The following is a 14,818-nucleotide window of genomic DNA, read 5'->3' on the forward strand; positions in this document are numbered from 1 at the left end:
CTGGAGAAGCTAAACCAGGAGTCCTAATAATCACTGGAACTGGAGCAGCCAAGCTGTAAGCTTCAGACAGTCCAGGTCTGGGTGAGGAATCCCTGAGGGATGAGAAATGAGATCCAGAACCGGATCCAAGATCCATGGTGGAATTACTAGGCAAGACCAAAGAGAGGGAAACCACACTTGGTGAGGCCAGAATGGGGCAATGAGGATTACTGTGCTCCCCAACCTGCAAGCTTTCTGAAGAAACTTCGGAATGAGAGGTAATGGAGGATAAGCATAAAGAAGACCGGGAGGCCAAGCATGAACCAATGCATCTCTGGGGACTTCCCTCTGAGGAGCACTTAGATAGAAGAACTCGCTGCACTTCATGTTGAAAGGAGATGCGAAGAGATCTCTGCAAGGCCAGCCCCACTTGAGGAAGATCTGCTCTGCTACTAAAGGATACAGAGACCACTCATAAGACATCAGAATAGTCCTGCTGAGCCTGTCCGCTAAAATGTTGGACCGTACCGGAATGTGCATTACCACTAGAAAGCGGCCGGTGGAAACTGCACATTCCCACACTCTCATGGCTTCTCGACAAAGGGGGTAAAGATCGGGTTCCACCCTGCTTGTTGATATACCAGACTAATGGCATGTTGTCTGAATGGATGGCAATAGTCTCCAGAGGAAGATGGGCATGAAGGACCTGCAATGCTTGAAGAACCACCCTTGTCTCCAGAACACTGATATGCAAATTTGTCTTGGATGGGGACCAAGTGCCTTGGACTGTCCTTCCTGAGCAGTGCCTCCCCCCCAGCTAGGAGGCATCTGTGGTCACTGTGGTTGTGGGGAAAGATGGAAGAAAGGGGATGTCCTTGGACCAGATCCGGGGAGTGAATCCACCAGATGCGTGACTGTCTGCTGGCCCGTGATATGCATATCAGATGGGACAAGGGTAAGACCAGGAGGGACCACTGAACCACCAACATCCACTAGAGAACTCTCATGTGAAGACGGGCAAAGGACAGGAGACTGATGGCAGCTGCTATAGAACCAAGAGCCCGAAGAACTGTGGCTGCTGAAGGGTTGGAGGACTGAAAGACAAAGAAACGTGAAGTTTCAGATTGTTTATCCTCTCTGGTGTGAGATAGACTCTCATTTGAATAGTATCTAGCTGAGCTCCAATGAAGTCTAATCTCTGGACCAGGACCAGGGTAGATTTGCTGAGGCTGATTGTGATACCTAGTCTGTTTGCAAAGAGAAGGAAATAATCGGGCTTGACACAGTAGACACCTGGTAGGGGCAGCAAGGAGCCAATCGTCCAGGTAGGAGTAGACCTGAATTCCCTGAAGCCTCAAATGGGCTGCTACCACTGCCATTACTTTGGTGAACACCCTGCGGGCTGTGGTGTGACCAAAGGGTAGAGCCCTAAACTGATAATGATTGGGCCCCAGCCGGAAACGAAGATACCTGCGGAAGCACCTGTTCATCTTGATATGATAGTAAGCATCCTGGTGGTCAATCGAACACATCCAATCGTCTGCTTGCAGACAGGGCAGAATGGCCTGAAGCATGACCATTCAGAATTTTTTCCTTGGCTACTGACAGGTTCAGAATGGATAGATCCAGAATGGGTCTTTGGTCCCCCGTTTTCTCTGGCACCAAAAAGAACCTGGAATAGATGCCCAATCCAGATTGATCTGGGGGTCAGGTTGGATGACTCATTTTCTTAGCAGCTTTCTTATCTTTAGTGTTGCTTCCTCTTTCTGTGTGTGTGGAACATCCAGGAGGAGTTTTGGTTGGGGAGGTGGTGCGACGAATGTAATGGAATAGCCTCTGGATATGATTTTTAGCACACAACGGTCTGTTGTCATGGACTTCCACTCCATTGGGTGTAATGAAAGACGGCCCCCAACTGCCTCCAGAGAAGAGCAGTCAGGCAACCCCTCAGGGTTGCTGCATGGGTCTGTCCGAGAAAGGTTCCTGAGACCCGACGTTCTTCGGGCACCCTCTGCCTCTGGGTCATGTCTGAAGTAACCCCCTCTGCATCTGGGGGAGGAAGAGTCTTGAGTGTCCTGGAAGAACTGAGATTTCTGGAACCACATCTTCTTTGCCCCTCACTGATTCCTTGAGAAGGATCGCTGAGGGGTGGAGAAGCAGATCTGAATGGCAGACAGTGTCTTCCCGTACTTCTCACTCTGGACCAGAGTATCACGTACAGACTTCCCAAACAGGGAAGAGCCATCATAGGGAGTATTCGCAAAGGATGCCTTGAAGGGTTCTGAGAATTGACTGAGCCGGAGCCAGGTGTGTCACCTCATGGCAATGCCGGACCCAGCTACCCTAGTGGCTCCTTCTGTGGCATGGAAGAAGAGGTGCATGGACATATTCGGAAGTGCTTTCAGAGTGGCCATGGGTGCAGAGAACATTTTCTTGCCCTCTGCCGACGTGGTCTCTGGGGGTGACTCAGTGACTTCTTTGACTAAGTCTCGCTGCAGTTGGATGACATGCGTCATGTAGTTCAGTGCCTATATGGTGAAATTTGCTGAAGCATAGACTCGCTTACCAAGATGATCCATCATCTGCGACTTCCAGTCAGGAGGATGGACCATAGAGCTCTCCTGTGCAAGCTCTTTCTTGGTGGCAGCTGCCACCACCATAGTGTCTACTGGGGACCCCTTACTCCAACTGGTTCTGTCCGAAGGGGGGCTAAAAGTTTAGCTGGCCTTTTTGGGATTGGTTCCATGGTGTACAACTCCTTCCATGCTCTGGAGGTGATAAGGTCCACGAGTGGATCCACAGGGGGGACACTCAGGAGGTAGATGGTCCCATGCCGAATGCCTCCAGGAACACTAACTTATTCTGGGTTAGTTTTTGGGTGGATCACCCCCCTCTTTGGCATAGGAGCTCCATGATGCCTCCAAAGGAGACATCTTTGGGGGGGTGACCTGGGGGAACCCTCCCCTTCCTCCAAGTCAGTGTCGTCAGTGAGGGACTCTGGAGAGGAGTCCAAGTGCCTCCTTTACATGTTTGCTTTCGAGGAACCTCCCCAGTGGGACTCTCTGAGGGGGACTCGCAAACTTGTAGCTGCTCCCTAGTGGGTGCTCCCTGAGGCAAATCAAATACAGGCTGTCCGTGAGATGACAGGAAGGTCGGCGCCATACCCAGGACCGAGGAAGTCGGGACGGATTCTGAAGAGGAAATGGTCAGGGGTCTTGACCCACTCGGGAAGACCCTCTCCATCACATCAAATGTCAAAGGAGAGTGGACATCCTGGGAGACAAGCGATGGGGCTGCTCCCCTCAGGTCCAATGGGGGAGCTGGTGCCGAGCCTACTGGAACCAAGATACCTAAGGGGAGACTGCGCTCCGACAAACTCGGTGCAGACAGCTCCCCCTTGGATCCAACGCTGAGGCTATGGCTCTGAGAGCTCAGATTTGATCCAGTTGGATCCGATCCACTCAAGGCAACGAGCAGTGTCAAGGTACAAGGTACCGTCAGTGACGAACCCCCGATATCGAGAACTCTCAGATCCACAGACTCAAAAACCAAGGACTGGATCAGAGAAGGAGCTATGGGGATGAAAAAAGGTTGAGAGCTTCCCGTTCCGAAGGGAGAGGGGGCAGGCAAGACTCCCATCTGGATCTGGGTGCAGAGGAACTTTTACATCATCCTGTCCATCTCTGACTCACTCAAGCTGCAGGTGGAATGGCAGGAAGATGCCACCGACACTGGTCGCTAGTGCTGGTGAGGGGAGGCTCCAGATAGAGGCCTAGACTCCGTGGGCTTTGGGGAGAACATGGGTGAGCAGAACTGTGGGGTACTGGGTCTAAGAGGAGACCTGGACTTAGAGGGAGACCCCAATGGACCCCAGCAGCCAAGGGACTGCTTTCTAGGCCAGTCCTTGTGTCTTTTCTCCCTCAGCTTGAGCCGGGGGTTTGAAACCCAGAGGCCTGGGGAGGGGAGGATACATTAAAAGCCACTACCGAAGAAGAAGCAGTAGCAAGGACAGCCATCCCTGACACATGCAGGAGCCCTTTCATCACTAATTTAGCCATCTTGTCCTTGAGGGCTGTATCTAAATGGGGCACTCCTAAGCATACAACATACAAAGTGTGGCCATATGCTGGAGAGAGCTTATGGCTGCACTCTGTGCTTTTTCTAAAGACTGGCTTTGGGGTCTCAACCATGTCTAAAGAAGGCCACACACACACACACACACACACACACACACACACACACACACACACACACACACACACACACACACACTAACTACAACAGTGGGAGAAAGCCAAGGGAGGAGAAACACTAACCTTTTAAACTTTTTTTTTTTGACTGATGGATACAAGTGAGGTTAGGGGAGGTAAAAAGGGAAAATAGGGCACCTAACTTGGACTAAGTAGCTCAAAAAGCACTTACCCACAAGAAAAAACACCTGGAGTTCAGTGACCACGATGCTTGGCTGTAAAGTGCCAAATGAGATCTGAATGAAGGAGATGGAGGGGCATTAAGGGGAGGAGCTTGGAGCTCAGATCAGATGCTGATGATGCGGCCATCTTGGATCCGATCCGGATCCGAATACCCACAGGTTGAAGATCAAATAAAGTAAACTACTTCAGATTTATTGATATCCATCTCTTGAGCAAATAATAAAAACTATTAAAACTAGGGTTGCCACCTTTGCAAATGGCCAAAGTGGGACATTTTTGGGACATACATCAGATTTTACAGGCCCAAACATACCCACAGTCAGTACAAAGGATAGAACTTAACTTTTTTGCCTAAATAAAAGCTTATTCTTGTATGCATTTTAGTTGCTTATTCTGTTTCTTATAACATTTAGGTATTTAAGATACAGAATAACTGTTTTATGCAACTATTACATAAAATATAGGACATAATTATGTCCTACAATCTCAGGACATTTGTCATTTTTAATATTTTTTGTCAGGACACAACTGCCCAAAGAGGGACTGTCCCTCGCAAAGTGGGACAGGTGGTAACCCTAATTAAAACCATAACCTTCTATGTTAGATCTCTATTACTAATTAGTCATGCAAGGATGAAGGATGGCCTCTGATAATGGTTGGAATTGATGCAGAATATATTTTTGATAGGGCTAACTGGGTATATATCTTTAAGGTTCTTCACAAATTTTGCTTCTCCCCCTGGGTTCATCAAGTTGTTTAAGGAAATACATACTGGTGCCAAGGTAGCAGTAAAGATAGGATCTAAAACATAGGCTGATGCTATCATCTAGATGGGCAAACAACAGGGGTCTCATCCTTCCCTGACACTATCTACTCTATATATCAAACCTCTGGCTGCTAAATTGTCAGGAAGTATGCCAACCAGACATGCAATTGGCCCAGTAGTGAATAGGACAGCATTTTATGCAGATGATCTCTTAGTGTGTCTAACTGAGCTGAAAAAAGATTTGACAGGTTTTACTCAACTTGATGGTGACATTTGGTTAAATATCTGGTTATAAAATAAATAAGCCAAAAACCAAAACAATTATGACTAATGTAGACTCAGGTTCTAGCAAAAGCAGGGATCTTTTTTTTTCTAATGGGCCATTCTTATATGAGGTACTTCGGTGCACCCCTTTATTGTGAATTTTACTGATACCGCTTAAGGTTTTGATGACCTGAGCTAGAAACTTAAAAATTCATTGATGCTTTGGGTATTTCCGAATTTGGACTTTCCTGAAAAGGTAGAAACACTTCAAATTATGCTTCTTTCCTTATTTTTGTACAGACTTTAATTTTTTTGTTGGCTGCTAGTGAAATACAATATTTGGAAACTGTTACAAAAAAGTAAACTGGCTTTCTTTTGGTGAAGAAAACTCATAGGATTTCATGGTTCAGGCTGATTATCCCCACACAATTTAGAGTAGGTAGGACTCCAGATCTAAGTATTACTATCTGGTAGTATGACATCTCAATGCAACATACTGGTTACAGTATACAAAACTGTCCAGAAATTGATGCTTCTGGTTGAAGCAGGTTGCCTGGATGTTTTTATACATTAGTATTCATGAAGAGAACAAAAAAGGACCCTTTTTGGTTGAGCAGAAGAGTGGCTATATGGGGCAGGCTTGTCCATTAAGATCTGTAATCTGAAGAGATCATAACACTCTTTATTCCATATGTGTTTAATTATTAAATGGACAAAAATGAATACATATCTGGTATTATGGAAAGCAATAATGCCCTATTTGAAGTACTGGGAAAAAGTACTGTTCCATGGCCATATTATCACATGGGATAAGTTCAGAGTACTTTTTTCTGCAAGAAAAAAGGACAGATTCAAGTACAACATATTGGCATCCATTTTTATGATGATCACGATCAGAGGTGGAGAAAAATGATAGGCCATGTTTAATACAGTAGTTGCTACACACCAAGTCTGGTTTAAATAAGAATACTAAATTGGAAAACCAGGAGTATAAATTCCTGATGGAGACAAGAATATCTCATTTGCACCATATATGGGGAGACTAGAGGAGAACTCTATGTATGTTAATTTTGATACAGAGTTGGCACAAGACTTGCATCCAGATGGCAATATTTCAGCCCAGTTATACTGATTATATCCTAACAGCTTTCAATTATGTTGGAGATGTAGAGAGGACTATGAGACTTGGTACATATCTGTTCAGTGTTGAAGCCCTTTAAATAATATCTTCAGGACATCTGTGACAGACTTTGACTCATTAAGTTTATTTTGAGTATGGGTTCTTCTCTGACTGGTCTGTATGACTTGAGGGGCTGGGGCAAACAATGATGGCTACTGGCTACGCTTGTTCATCCCAGATAAGACAATAATTAGTAGAAAAAGGAGAACTCTGTTGATTCCATCTGTGGAGGAACTGCTATCTCTTATGAATGATTTATGTAGGGTAGACAGTTCCAGTAAGGAAGATTTAGTAATAAAGAAAAGGCTGACTAAGTGGGTCAACTGGCTTAAGAATTTGATCTGATAATATAGGATAACTTAAGCTCAGATATTCTGTCTGTAAAAATTGTCTCACATTCTTTTAAAGAAGCTCTCATACTTACCTGAGTAGAATATATATTACTCACTGAAAATGTTAATGTTTTAGATTGTACACACACACACACATATATATATTTGCATAATATACAAAATATAAATAATCAACATGTGTGTGTGTGTGTGTGTGTGTGTGTGTGTGTGTGTGTATACATATATAGATATATATATATATATATATATATATATATATATGTGTGTGTGTGTGTGTGTATATATAATATATATATATATAGTGTGTGTGTGTGTGTATATATATATATATATATATATATATATATATATATATATATATATATATATATATATATATATACACAATACATTCATTTGAGCGATCTAACTTTTCTTGATTGGGTATAACGCCGAGTTTAAATGTCGAATTTTTCAGTGGCGAATGGTCGGAATGTTGTATAAAACACCGACTATGACATTTCCGACCGCTCTACCACATAAATAAGTGCTACCATGGGTCAAACAGGGGGAGATATTTTGTGTTTCTCTACAATTGTGTTCGCAATTATGAGAATTTGCCACACTGCTTTCGAACATTTTCCAATCGGCCATCCACCGGCCGATCAAATGAATGTATACCATATATATGTGTGTGTGTGTGTGTGTGTGTGTGTGTGTGTGTGTGTGTGTGTGTGTGTGTGTGTGTGTGTGGGTGTAAATTTATAACTGGACTGAAACATTTTTGGCAAAAATAAAGATAAATAAATAAATAAATAAAACATTAGTGTTTTGTTGACCTGAACTGGAAACTTGAAAATGCTTTGGGTCATCCTAAATTTGAACTTTCCTCAAGAGGTGGAAAAGATGCTTAACATAATGCTTCTTCCCCACTTTCAATGCGGAGTTATTTTCTGTATTCTACTGTTCTACTCTTAATAAAGTTATGTGCCTATAAAAATAAATAAAAAATAAAAGAAATGTACTGTTTCCTGTGTGTATGTGTTTGCCGTATCCAGATCTTCCTTCTAGATAGTACTTAAGGAACAGGCAGATAAAATCTCCATGATAGTGAGGAATAGTTAAAGCAAGTCTGATTATATACAAGTATTTAGCCTTTTTTTTATGGAACATCCTCCTCAGTGTAGTCAGTAAAAGAGCCCTAACCCACAGTGCACAGTCTGGTGACAAAACTATGTTGTGACTTTGCATTACATCAAAGCTGCTCCAGTCACTATCATTGTAGATGGAAAGACTGAGCTAGGGCATGTCTGAGGGTGCAGGTGAAGTAATGAAAAAAAGCAGGCATCATTAGGCAACCATCAGGGGTGGTTCTAATTTTTGCTTTTCAGCTCCGTGTCTCTGTACAGGCTTGATTTTGCTAGGAAGGCTGGGATGTACAATGGATGACAGCACTGCCTTCCTTCTAGAAGGGATATGCACCAGCAAGCAACCCCACCCACCATCCTCACAGCATGGCAGGTAGTTTCCCTGGTCTCCACTGGAGAAATCATACCTTACCATATGTTCACCTTGTCAACCCAGCCTCCTCTTCCTCTAAAGGGAAAAAGAGAGGCACCCATTTCACACTCCCTCACTCCTCCTCCTTGCCTGGCTCTTCCAGTACCCAGGGCCATTAATCGAACCCAGGTCACACAGGCCACAGCCAGGGCTTTATCACTCTGCATCACAAAGCCAAGCAACGTCATTTGTGATTTCTGATGTCATATCCTCCATAAGCTTAAGGATATCCTCTTGACACTTACTGTATGTCTGTTAGTTAATAGTTATGAAGGTTAGTTTTGTAGAAGTATTCACCTTTTTGCCAAATCTTTCTACTACTCTGCTGTCTAGTAATCCTCTCCTTGTCATTAGGGAGTTTACCATGAATCACACTGCCACTTAAATAGCTTGTTTCCTTTACAAATATTTACAAGATTCCTGTATCCTACATAATCTATTCAGCTTCTTGGGGATTAAGAGTATGAAGGCATCTTCTAACCCCTTACAAATCAGAGGGAATACAAAAAATCTAGGTATGTCATTCCTCAAGTGGTCTAGACATATCTTACAAAACTCGAAACACCTCTTTACAAATCCACCAAAACTGTTTCTTATCAGGTTGAGAGCCTCTCCAAAGAAAACGTCTTCCAGAAGGCAGCCTGATGGGATAACCCACACAAGCGCTGAGCAAACCAGATCCTCTGCATTTAACTCAGGATGAAAGTAGCCTGGAGGAGGCAGTCTCTCTCTCACTTTACAGGGAAACTTCTCATGATGCTGAAAGCTGCACCATTTGGGGCTAGTCTTAAGCCAACTAGCCACATTCTGTTTGACACACCTGTGAAAACTAAAATCCCCAGGGGCCAGAGTGGATGCCAGAGGGAAGTCATCTGCCACTTAGGCACTGGCTTGCAACAGAAAGTAGTCTGTGGCTTTCTATGCTAGCTAGAAGGTAAGCTAATAAGCTTAATAGTTGGTGGGCCTGCCAGAATCTCCCAGTAAAAAGAATGGCTGAAATATTCTCGGGGAGACCCCCTCTGACGTCAGATGACTTGTTATATGTGCCTGAACATCAGCATCTAAAATGGAGATCTTACTCGCTTTAATGAAGGCCTGGTCAACTACATGTGATTTGCTGTAGAAGAGTCATCTTACAAAGGGATTACAATAGGAAGGTAGTACCCCACCAGACTCAATGCTCTCAGACCTTGACAGGTCAGCTGGAGTCACTGTGACCTATCACTCTTTGCCCACTTTTTTTTTCCTTTTGCATTATTTTTGGATTCTCTATTTTCTTATTATCATCTTCTCTTTTCTAGGAAATGCTTGCATCTGAATAATTGAGTAGCCCCAGACATCAGCTGTCCCATGTGCCAATGCCAATAACTTTTTGTGCTTAAAGAAAGTCTTCAAATTTTTGGCAGGCCAGTAGGGCATCTTTTTATTAAAGCTTGTTCAGTGTTCACAGAAGCAGAACTTATGGGGTTCTTTCCCAACCAAAATATACTGTACATTGCAGTCTTGATGGTTACTTGCCAGTTTTTCTGAGGAATGCCATGGACGTTGGAAAATACACATCCAAATAAAACAGATATGCACATACTTTAACCTCAACAGTAACAATAAGTTGGAAAAATGTTCCCAAACCATATACTTATTTCTGGAATGTGCCTGGAAGGGCCAGATCGATAAACACATTGATGACAGATCATTTCTTATAGCAAAAAAGACATCAAATGGTTTGAGTTATTTTCCTTTTAAGTGTGTCATTTAACATTCAAGGCTAAGGAAGAACTCCAGCCCTACTCTGGGGGCATCTGCAAAGCTATGGAAGCCATTGTAATAATGAAAAGCAAGGACATTATACAGGATAACTTTTGGAGAGCAAAAAAAAAAAAAAAACAGTCGATGGTTTCTGACAGTCTTCTCCTGCACAATAAACAATCCTAATTCATTTATGCGGCCTCCTCTATCAAAGATCCCCATTTTGATTTTTTTTTAAATGAAAAAAGCTTTGTTTTTGTACCTTATTTATAACCCAGATGTACATGGATGCTAACATCCTGATGTACCTGCTAAAAAGAACTGCTGCTATTTATTCATTTTGCACATAAAGTGTTTCTTCACAATTTCAATTAAAGAGGTTAGCCAAAGTAGTTTAATTCTGTGGAGTTTATCAACTCAGGGACTTAAACTGCACAGTGATTTATTTTTTGTTCAAACAATGTTTTGTTCTTTAAGTGGAAATTATTTAACCTGGTACCCAGGATCAATTAAATACTGCTACATGCTGCTAACGCTATACTGTACAACAGAATACAGAAAATTAACCACGTGGCTCATACCATAAACAGATTCTTCTACAGTTATGGTGCTACTTATCTGTCCCACTTTTTAAAAACATCATGCTTGTAATAGCTAGATCCAGTAAAATCATTTGCAATACAGAGGACAATGTAGGATGGACAGAAAAGATGCAAATGTGCTCAAACAAAATTAAAAGAAAACATTTAGAGTGAAAGCTAAATTTATTTTACTCAACGTGATTGCTAATGATGTGTGGTGATCTCAAGTGCCTCTATTCTAACTGGTCATAAGGCAGTAAGAATGACCAAAAGTACAGAACAGAAACAAAATATGACAGCTTTTCAATGAGTGTGAATAATGGGGTGCAAAAGAGCAAAGGGGACCTGAATAATAGGAAAGTTGATGCTGAAGGTCACTGATACGGTCTAAAGACCATAATGCCCTAAGACTATAAAAAAAGTAAGTCAGATCTTGGTATACATTGTCAGTGGCAAAAAAAGATAAGATTTTTACAACCCACATGTTAATAGTGAAGCACAGTTTACAGAAATTTGCCCATTTCTTGGGGTGCATGCTTTAAAGATCAAAATGGGATGGAAGCAATGTGGTGAAGGGCAACAAAGGTTTTGTCATTCCAAGTCAGATACTGTATCAGAAAACACACATTTATCAGCATTGTCAGCTTTTCAACAGTGAAAGACAAATGGACAAAGGTCTTTAAATGGAAAGCACATTTTATTGTAACTAAGGCTAATAAAACAGAAGACAAGAAGCAAGGACTCAAAAAGCATTAGCAATAAAAGAACCAACCTGAGCACCATTACTTAACAAAATTAATGAACAGGACTACAAAACAGAAAAGCAAACATTATGTGGACCAGCACACACACAAAAAACACATACCAGGAAATTTGCATAACAGAGGAGGCACTTAAAAGCTAATTATGACACGCAGAAAGTTCAAGAAAGTTAGTTCTGGTTAAAGGTTGGACTTGTACCATTTTATTCATTTTGCATTACACTTGTAATTTTAATTTCTGCCTGCAGAATAATACAATTTGTACATTTATCCCTTATTGCTCTTTCAGCATTTGGAATACTTTATTGGAATGTTTTAAAAGTGCCATACAGGTTCAGTATGAAAATGTTTGAGTCAGCCACATAGAATTCATATTTTTATTTCTGGTTATCTTGAGAATGGAACACAGAAATGTGGTGGAATACTGGAAAAGGGAAGAAAGCCAATGAACAAAACCACTGAGCTAAAGAAAAGAGTAAGCTAATATATGATGTAATGTGCTGCAGTACAGTACATAGTTTTAGTATATTATTTTTTAAAACCAGACTGTAAATTTTTTAATGTTTAGAATACAGTCGACATTTCTAAAAAAAACTGCAACTAATAGCACCAATATTTGATGTACTATTTAATGTGTGATTGATCACATAACCATGTTTTAATACATACAACAGAAACTGTTCAACATGATCACATTTTCAAACCATCTGTATAACCCTACTTTTGCCTTTTCAGGATAGAGCTGCTCCTCTTTATGCAAATTCTTCAATCTGCCACTGATTTTATATGATAACATGATTACTCAACTTAATTAAGCAATGTACATAAAACTGAACTATGTTCTATGTTTGGTATTATTATTTTTTGGAAATTGAAAGTGAAGCAATAACGAAAAATACCTTATTTTGTCTGAATTACAAAAGGTACTGTGGTATAAAATTCCAGATAAAGAAATAACGGAACTTACTGTGTTGTTTACCAATGGTTCCTGAAAAAGAAATTCAGAGAAAATATGCAAGTCAGACTCTCATTAAATGTTACATAAAAAATCCCCATTAATGGGTTTGCAACAATTTACTGTACCATTTTACTTTATAGCCCTCAGTGAGTCATGATTAAACATTTCTAAAAGAATCTTTTACTCTCATACAAAAAGTGACATATTTCTGTGTTTGCAGTTATCGTTTTGCAATGCTAGTGCAACTGCACATTCTAAAATAACCCAATTTCTTACCAAGACATTTAGGGAATATGCTTCTCTAGTCTCTGTGTATTTACTAATGGTCAGTGTGACTATGCAGTTACAAAACAAAAGGTACAAAAGCTGTGCTTGTGTGCAGGAAAATTTATAAAAGCAGCAAAAATAAATGAAAAAGGTGGAAAAAGGACACTAGGCAGAAATCAAGAAAAAACTCTTGCTGATATAAATGGCATAGTAGGAAGACAAGCAGATACCAGATAAAATGGGATAAATGTGACAGTTCATGATTTAGCTATAATCCATGACTGGACACGTCTGGGTTTACCCACAGCTAATGTGAACTGATCATGAAGTCAAAGCTCAATACACTCTAAGGTATCACCTAACATAAACATGAGAAGTCATTGAATACATGCTACATGAGAAGTCATTGAATACATGCTACATGAGAAGTCATTGAATACATGCTACATGAGAAGTCATTGAATACATGCTGCATGAGTAATAAAATCATAAGCATAATACTACTTTGCAGATGTCATTAAGGTTAAGCACACTTCCACAGTTCATCCCATCAAATCAAATCAGAGACGGTCATCAAAACAATACAGAGCTGTCAATTATGAAATTCTTCCAAGACATTGCTAGCACTGGAATTAAAAAAGATTTACAACATCAAATGACAAAACATAAACAAAGGCACTATGAAGGTGAAATGATAAAATAACCAAAGTGCAGAGATCATGCGTAAAGATGAATGCAGTTACTCCATATACGGACTTGACACAGCAGGATCCAAAGCTGCTCTTATAGTTTCACAGAAACCCGTAACATTTATATTCAGTAAAGTTTAGGATCCTGATGAAAAGGAGATAAATGCAACACTTTCATGGTAAGCATTCCACTTGCAGTAATATTTCTCTTTCATGACCACTAATACAATATGAAAAAGCTTGGTCTATTATGCCAGTTCACTAGAAACATAACACATAAATCACTATAAATTCATTCTGTACCATAACTATCAAATGTACAGATTTCATAGAATGTCCAGATTTTTGCCTAATAGTTTTGGTCTGTTCTTCATAAAAAATGTGGTTTTCTGGCAAATCGGTAAGGATTGAATTCACTAAATAATGACAAACATTTGAGTTTCAGGCTTCATTTCCATAAGAAAATGCATGGTAACACCAAAACTTTTATTGTAGCCACTTTCTAGAGCAATATTTAAAAAGTGCCCCTATTTTTGGACCTTTGACCCCTCCCCTTATTTATTTTTGGCTTTATCCAGGTTTATGTTAAAAGGTTGAGAGGTATGGTCTGTACCCACTGCAGGCTACAGACAGTCACCAATTATCCATGACAAGTGGTGTTATGCAAAAGGAGACAGGAAGGTACTTTTATATGAATTAATCAAACGTTAGCTGCGGTGGTGGTGCTGCGGTAGCGTTGTCATCTCACAATAAGACGCTGTCCGGTTCGATTCTCAGCTAGAGCGTCTTCTGTGTGGAGACGTGCGTGAATGGGTGTACCTTCGTTGAAGGTTGTGCGTCAGGGCTGGCAACTCGGCAAGTAAAAATCTATCTGCCAATCATTAGCGGACCGGAGTTCCGCTGTGGCAACCCCTAACCGAGAAAAGCTGAGAGACACAACAAAAAGTTAAAAAGTAATGGTCCACCAGCAATAATCCATCACCCCTGACTTCATGCTAAAGGAGGACAGCTATGTGTATCAAGGAATTTTACTATGTAGTTGGAGAACAGTAATTCCAGCCAACATATGCTCTAGGACCTGGATATGATACATCAGGGTCACCTGGGAATGTCAACTGAAATTCCTGACCAAAGTTGTGGGGACGTTGGGTACTGACAGAAAAACATGTAGATGCAGACAGAAATTTCAGTAAATATCAAACAAACAAACTGCATTATAATCAGCATTGTACATCTTTGGAAAAGACCATATGCACCATAGCAACACATATGCACTGACAGCATGTAGCCTTTCAGGAATTT

The 14,818-nt window shown here is 41.1% G+C and overlaps 1 protein-coding gene across 1 annotated transcript in view; it reads right to left on the bottom strand.

Annotated features, from left to right (window-relative positions):
* TCTN1 (tectonic family member 1) overlaps window positions 1–14,818 on the bottom strand; it is a 1,166,238-nt gene that overhangs the window by 452,828 nt on the left and 698,592 nt on the right. The window contains exon 8 of the mRNA XM_044068635.1: window positions 12,570–12,590. Within this exon, the coding sequence (XP_043924570.1) occupies window positions 12,570–12,590 (21 nt within the window). The remainder of the gene's footprint in view (window positions 1–12,569; window positions 12,591–14,818) is intronic.

Source organism: Protopterus annectens, chromosome 4.part0 (genome assembly GCF_019279795.1).
Source record: "Protopterus annectens isolate FY-2018-M chromosome 4.part0, PAN1.0, whole genome shotgun sequence".
NCBI lineage: Eukaryota > Metazoa > Chordata > Ceratodontiformes > Protopteridae > Protopterus > Protopterus annectens.